Genomic DNA, 7,573 nt, shown 5'->3' with positions numbered 1-7,573 from the left:
GCAGCACTGTGCGTGTGACTCCCCCACCAAAACACCCATCGCCCATAAGGGGTTATTTCTCTACTTCTGTGTCTCAGGGTATGCCTCCATTTCGACCCCCCTCCTACTCCAGCCCTCGCCTCCACCCCCAATGCCTTCTGTGGTCAACTTCAATACAGGAATCCGAGTAACCGCAGAGTCTTGTTTATTAGTGTCAGTGGGCGTGAAGACCAGCACAGGGGAGGGTGAGAGACTTGATGGACCACCGTTCGACCTCCAGAACTAACCCCTGCCCCCGTACCCCCCGCCCCCGATTGCGCATCCCACATCAGAGCGGGGGAAGGGAACCAGGATGCGGCGTGACGCGTGCGCACTGCAGACTTCAGCACCGCGGACAGCGCCTTCGCCCCCGCCAGACAGCGCGCGCCACCGCCACCCGAGCACTGAAGGCGCGTTGACGTCACTGGCCGTTGCTCCGCAAACTCCCCTTCCAGGTCTCCTTGGTCGCGTCCGCGCCGCCGCCGGCCCAGTCGGACCGCACCATGTAGGGCTCAATATAGGGGGGCCCGGGCGCGACCATCCGCGCTGCGGCGGCGGCGACTCTGCTCTGCCTCAGTCTGCAGCGGGCAGCCGGAGAGTAGCATCGTGCCCGAGAGCACCGCTGGGCTCCTGGGCCCCGCGCGGTCCGCCCCCGCGGCTTCAGACCAGACTGCTCCGAAGACCCCCTGCCCCACGCCGCAACCATGAACTACCTGCGGCGCCGCCTGTCGGACAGCAACTTCATGGCCAATCTGCCAAATGGGTACATGACAGACCTGCAGCGCCCTCAGCCGCCCCCGCCGCCGCCCTCTGCCCCCAGCCCTGGAGCCACGCCCGGTCCCGCCACCGGCTCTGCTGAGAGGGCCTCCGTGGCCGCCCCTGTGGCCTCCCCGGCCGCCCCTAGCCCTAGCTCCTCGGGGGGCGGTGGCTTCTTCTCGTCTCTGTCCAACGCAGTCAAGCAGACCACAGCGGCGGCCGCCGCCACCTTCAGCGAGCAGGTGGGCGGAGGCTCTGGGGGCGCAGGCCGCGGGGGTGCCGCCGCCAAGGTGCTGCTGGTCATCGATGAGCCCCACACGGACTGGTAAGCGTTTACCATGGACGTCTTCCCGTGTGCTCAGAACGTAGCCCCTCTCCCAAACCCTCTTCCTTTAAATTATTTTGCTGGGTGCTTCCTGTGTGCCCCGCCCTTGGCAGCCCCCCTCCCGTGGTTCCCCTTCCTATCCTCCTCCTCTCCCGCTTTCCATCCATACAGGGGGGCAGTCATCTGGCACATGCTGTTTACGTCCTTGCCCAAAGCTTTCATTTTATTACCTGTGAGCCTTCCAGGACATAATGCCTCCTCTCAACCCTCACCCCAAAGGCCCTGTCCTCCAGACATCTCAGAAGCATTTATCAAGTTCCTGCACTGTGCCTCACCAGGGAGCCCTTCCCCAGGGCCTTTGGCTTCCATGAATGTTGTGAAAATTTCACTGATAGCTTGATTTGTGTCTTGTGCCTCTTACCTCTTGCCCTAAGGTCTTCTAACAGAGCTTGTGAGCATGTATCAAGAATGTGCTGTGTGCCCCACCCCAATCCTCTCAACGACCTTTTAAACTATCAAGTAAACATTGAGTGCCTGCTGTGTATCCCACCCCAGCATCTCCCCCAAAGCAATGCCTTTCATGAATCCTGTGAGGCTTTATTTGAATGCCTTCTAGATGCCCCCTAGCCCCCACCCCAAGGGTTTATTTCTCCAAAGAATCTAGGAAGTATGTTTGAAGTGCCATCCCTAGGCCCCTTTCTCAAGCATGTAATTTTCCCCAAATGAGTGCCATGAGCATTTTTGAACCTTCTGTGTGTGACTCATCTTCAGACTGCCTCCCTGGAATCCTTTTCCTACGATGGATCTAGAAAGCATGTATTGATTGCCTCCTTTTTACCCCCCATTCTTTTTAAAAATAATTTTATTAGTGAATCACTGTGAGGTACAGTTACTCTACTGAAAACCACAACACCCAAAGGGTTGGGGTACCCCCCATTCTTGAGATATTTTTCTTTAAAAAACTTTCCTTTGGTGAACCCAAATGTCATTTATTAATTGCCTGCTCAGTGAGCTTTCCCTAAAGACTCTTTCCCCTAGTGTATTTAGCAAGCATTTCTTGAGTGCCTGATCTTTACCCTATCCCCTGATATTTTTGGCCCCAATGCCTTTACCACCAGTGGCTTCAATCTGCGTGGGTTCACTTTCTGCATGACCCAAATGTAGACACTGCATGAATGCCTTTGCCTTCAAGTAATACAGTGATCAGAAATCCAGTATTTCCTGTATGCACCATTTCAATAAAAGACCTTTTCTTTATAACCACTCCTTGGAGCATTTTTGGAGCACCTGCTGTATGCCTGGCTCTGTACCTTTCCACAAAGCCTTTCCTCCTGCAAATGGATAATCAACAGTACATATATCAAGTTTTTGTATCCCTGTTGCCCTTCCCCAAAGACTTTTCCTCTGAAGGATCCAGTTGTTTTATGCCCATCCCTAGCACCCCCTCCCCAAAGACCTTTTCTTTTAGAGAACATTTTTTCATGCCTTCCAAGTTCTCAATTCTAATTACCTTTGCTCATAAGACTTTTCCTGAAGGGTTCCTGTGAGCCATGGTTTCTGCAAGCATATATGGAATGCCTTCTGTGTGCGCTGTGATCATACCTCCTCCCCAAAGACCTTTTTTCTCTTTTCAGTACCAGGTATGGAACAGAGAGACTCACAACACAAGGCAAGCGGTCTACTGCTGAACTACGTCTTTGGCTCCCCAAACCCCCAAATTCTTTTCTTCTAATAGAACTATTAAGAATAGTTGAACTGTTGCCTGAGCCATAGCAGGTAGGACACTTACTTCACATGTGAGTGTCTGGGGTTCCATATCTGGCATCACCAAGAGTAATCCTTGACTACAGAGCCAGGAGTAAGCCTTGAGCACCACCGGATGTCATTCATATATATGTATATTTATATCCGTATATTATATATACATATATTTTCCACATCTGGTTTAAAACTATATATACACATAGATGTAGATATAGATATAGATATAGATATAGATATAGATATAGATATAGATGAAGTGGTGCCTGTTGTGTGTAGGGAGAACACTCTCCTTCACTACCTGTAGGAGAATCTGCACCAATAGTGATATATCTCTCTAGGCACTTTTCCTTTGAGAAATACAGAGCCTAGTTTATGAAGGTTACCCCTTTTTACACTCCCTCCAGTGCCACTATGATTTCCTCTCCCAATCTTAAATCCCTACTCCAAAGGATCTTTCTTCTATTTAATCCAGGAAACATTTTTGAGTATCTATTATATAAAATGAACCTTCTTTTTTCAGGTAAGTGTAATAGGCATCTTTTTCAAGTCAGAAAGTTTGAAATTCCAAAATTTACTTCAGCCCAAACTTACAGAGTATCAGCTCTTTTGAGGGGGTCTTGGAGTCACAACTGGTAGTACTTGGGGATTACTCCTGACTTTGAACCCAGGAATCACTCCAAATGGTTCTTGGGGACCATTTTGGATGCTGGGGATCAAACCCAGGTCAGCTGTGTGAAAGGCAAGCACCCTACTCACTGAACTATCACGATGGCACTTGAGTATCAGCTCTTTACTGGCTGTATCGCCCCTCCAAACAGAAGCCCTTACCCAGCAGCCTTCCTCTCTATTTAGAACATTTATTTATTCCACAAAATTTATTGCATTATTTTCCATATGTGAGACATTTATTAATCACTTCTGTATAGTGGAAGGAGCCCCTACTTCACTTTTTCTTGCCTGCAGTCCCATCTGCCATATAGATCCTCCCATTTTCAAAGGTGTACTTGTTTAATAAGCACTTATTGTATACTTTAAGAATTTAATATTCAAAGCCTCTTCTCATACCCGCTCTTGTAGCCCTAATTTCCCATTCAAACAGTCTCCATCCTACCTTTCACATCACACAATCGAGAAATCTCTTAATGTGCACCTGCTCTAATCTGTGCACCAACTGTATTCATTCACCTGTTTGGTAGCTGCCTCCCTAACTTCCTTTCACTCCCAATGAATCTGAAATTTATTCATTAACATTTTACGTTTTGTGTTCAAACAACCACCTTCCTCTTTTCTCCATCAATCCATAAAATATTTATTAAACACATGCTATGTAATTCCTTCAGGAACACTAACATTCCTGACAGAAGTTTCCTTATATAGAAGGCATCTTCCAGGCTAAGTTGCTTCATTGAAGCCAATAAGCCTTAATTAAAGCCTTTGCTGTATAGTGCTAATCACCTTGCTTTAGACATCCCTTCTCTATTCCAGCTCTCCGGGAAGGTTATTTGCTGCTTTTAAAATCCCTTCATTCACCCAGTATTTTTAGCTATTTGCAGAATACTGACAAGATAAGAATCTTTCCAAGTCACAACTCTACTGTGTTCCATCTTTCCTTCTAATGTGTACAGCAAGCACTTATTGAGCCCTTGCCAAATTCAGTGAAAGCTTCTTCTCATCTCCTTCTGATCCCAGAATCCCCTCTTTATCCCAGAAGCTGCTCTAGACTTTTCTCTCAAGTCTACATAGCAATGAGTTATGTAGTGTCTATTATAGTCAGGTGGGATGAACAAAAATGAAGAGCCCATGTTCACCAGGCTCAGTGCAGGGAACAGAGATCTTTGCATCACTATTTTGCAGATATTCAGAACCATGCAAACTTCAGGAATTTGGGCCTCAAATAAGGGTGTTGTGCAAAGTCTGTAATGAAATATACAATTGAGTACAATCTAGCGCCTCTCTCACCAAACTTGGCAACTCATTCCTTCTTGGGTACAAAATCTTCTATGGTTTAAAATGGTAGATTATGAATTGAGTTTTCATTTCCTCTTTTTAGAGGTAATGCAGTCAATGTTTTTCAAACTGTGGGCCACTTATTGACTTGTGGCCAGAATGCCATTTTCTTCTTGAAGTAAGGTAAATGAGGAGAGAAATGAACAGAGTATATTGTACATAGTAAATAGAATTTTTTATCTAGAAAACTGTTTCTCCTATAATAAATATAATAATATTCACTGTGTGTTATATTGGCTGATTCTAACACATTTGTATATAATGGTTTTATGTTAAATATATTACATGTATGTGCTTTTTAATTCATGAAATATAATAGGAAGTATCAACTTCCATGCAAGGGTGATTATTTACTGAAATTTTCATTCTAATTGTGTTTATATATTTACTTATATGCATTCTCCTACATATTCCAGATACAGATACATAATATGTAATGTGCAGTATAGTGCATGTTATATATTAAGACATATAGTACATTTTCTTATAGCATATGTGTCTTATATAACATATTACATATATTGGATGGCTATTATATAAATATGTGCATCGTGGATTATATAAACTATATTTCTTATTGTGGCTTCTTTTCTTAGACTTCCAGAAGCAGACCCTGAGACTCTGAGACTTGTATGCAGATTTCTTGGGAGAGCTCTTGGGAACAGCACCTGTTGTGGGGGAGGAGTGGGAGAAGCAAATTTTGGCAAAGGGAAAGGGTGAGCTATGATGCAGCCACAACTAAGGCCTCAGTCAATCCTCTGGGGAGTCCTGGAGCAGGAATGACCCTTTGGCATTGTCCCAGTTGAGGTCAGGCTTTTGTATTCCTGCTTAATCATTGGTTTCAGATTGACCCTTTGGGAAGACAAATGCCTACTTCAGAGGACAGTTGGCAAAGAGGGAAGGCACTATGTGCCTTCAGCAGTAGATGTGCTTCAGCAGTAGATATTCCCATAAATGGGATCTGAAGATCTGAAGGAGAGCACTGGGGATCGAGTGCAGCTCACAGGCGCCCCTTTGCAGTGCTTTCATTTACTTGCTTCCTAGAGTAAGTTCACTTCATCTGGTAATAGCAGACTTAGTGGGATGACCTACAACCTCTTGCATTGTAGATCTGCCTCAACTGAGTCTGTTGATTTAAATGCCATAAATGATATTCATAGTCTCATTCCTCTATTATTTAAATTATCAAGTTCATCACCCTCCACCAGTAACTGTTGGTCTCAGTGGCTTATCTGGTGAGTGATCTAGTGATTTAGTGACCGCTGAGCTCTTGGTCTCTTGGCCCTTCTCAAACTGTGGCTATGCCTGTCACATTTGCTGTCACAATTGAGCAAAGATAACCAATGATGATCACCATTACTCCATAGTCTTCCTTGTCCTCACTGTGTAACACTGCCCCTATCTCTTGATGATCAGGACCGGGCACCCCTGCTGAGACAATGACTCCTTTTCATGTCCACTGGCATGTGAAACCTGAAGTTTTTGGGTGGCAGACACAGCTTATGAAATGAGGTCTTACTGTGTTCCCAAGTGGCAGTGCTTCCCCTTGGACAAACAGGACCTATAACCTTGCTGAGCCCTGAGAAAACTCATTCAAAAACTGAGTCACTGAGATTGATGGTGAGCAGGGCCACTCCCATTTTAAGTTCTGAGTTCCTAGACCCATCTTCTGCTCCTGTTAGGAGCTCAAGCCATTGATTTATGGTGTATATCTTGTTTTGAAGGATGGTGCCCTATTCTTTCACTCCATAACCTCCAATCTTGGATTACAACTGTGCTGCACAAAATTGTTCCATCACTGTCAGATTAGCAGCTTCTTGGTGTTGTGGTTTGCAATGTCATTAGTAGACTTCATGGTGATGGGTCTTTTTCTGCACCACTTTTACTGAAAAATGATCCATAGGTTGGTGGTATGATGTTATACAGGATCCCATACCAATTGATTAAATGTTGTGCAAGCCTTAGACAGTGGGGCTGATTAAGGACCTGAAGTCAGGAAATGCAAACCCATATTTAGAACTTCCAGTCAGAGTGAATCATGACTCTTTCCAGTGTGAAAGAGGCCCAGTAAAGGCAGCTTGCCACAAAGTGGCAAGTAGGTCTTCTTGACGAATGGTACTGTGTCATCCATACTGACTTCCCACTACTGACACCACCAGCTTGGTCTCTGTTGCTGGCAGATTGGAGGGTTAGCAGTAATGCTGCAGGAACTATACATAACCTCTAGTTTTGCTACTCATGCTCTCTCTTTTACGTGTCTGTATATTTGCACTGGGGTAGCTGATTTGAGAGACTGGCTGACATCATCTGGCTGACTCATTCCATCTACCTGGTTGTTTCGTGCCACTTGGATGCTGACTAGTGGGTGTTAGCACAAAATATAAAAATATTCACTCCTCACGTTTTGCCCACTTCCATATGTCTACCCACATTTCTCTGTCCCAGATCTCTTGTCCTCGTCTTCCATGTTTTTTCCCTCAAGGCTTTTGATCAGTCAGCTAAGCCATTCCCTACCGTCCAGCAGCAAATAAATATATATTCTAATCATGGGTCATCTCTCCTTACATACCAAGTCAATGACCAGATTCACTGCCCAAAGCTCTGTTCATCAGGAGTCTTTCAAGTCCACCCAAACAGTACAGTTGTGTAACCATGCACAGAACCAAATTACTTGTGAAATACAAAAAAATCAAACCCGCTGAA

At 45.3% G+C, this 7,573-nt stretch overlaps 1 protein-coding gene across 2 annotated transcripts in view; it reads left to right on the top strand.

Annotated features, from left to right (window-relative positions):
- The first annotated feature begins 514 nt into the window (after window positions 1–514).
- SYN1 (synapsin I) overlaps window positions 515–7,573 on the top strand; it is a 56,813-nt gene continuing 49,754 nt past the window's right edge. Inside the window, exon 1 of one of the 2 annotated variants that reach the window (XM_004612884.2) lies at window positions 515–1,099. In XM_004612884.2, coding sequence (XP_004612941.1) covers window positions 723–1,099 — 377 coding nt within the window. In that variant the 5' untranslated portion in view covers window positions 515–722. The remainder of the gene's footprint in view (window positions 1,100–7,573) is intronic. The other variant, XM_004612883.2, reaches the window with a different exon arrangement.

The sequence above is a fragment of the Sorex araneus genome, chromosome X, assembly GCF_027595985.1.
Source record: "Sorex araneus isolate mSorAra2 chromosome X, mSorAra2.pri, whole genome shotgun sequence".
In the NCBI taxonomy this organism is placed as follows: Eukaryota; Metazoa; Chordata; class Mammalia; order Eulipotyphla; family Soricidae; genus Sorex; species Sorex araneus.
This window is presented reverse-complemented; position numbering and strand designations above follow the sequence as displayed.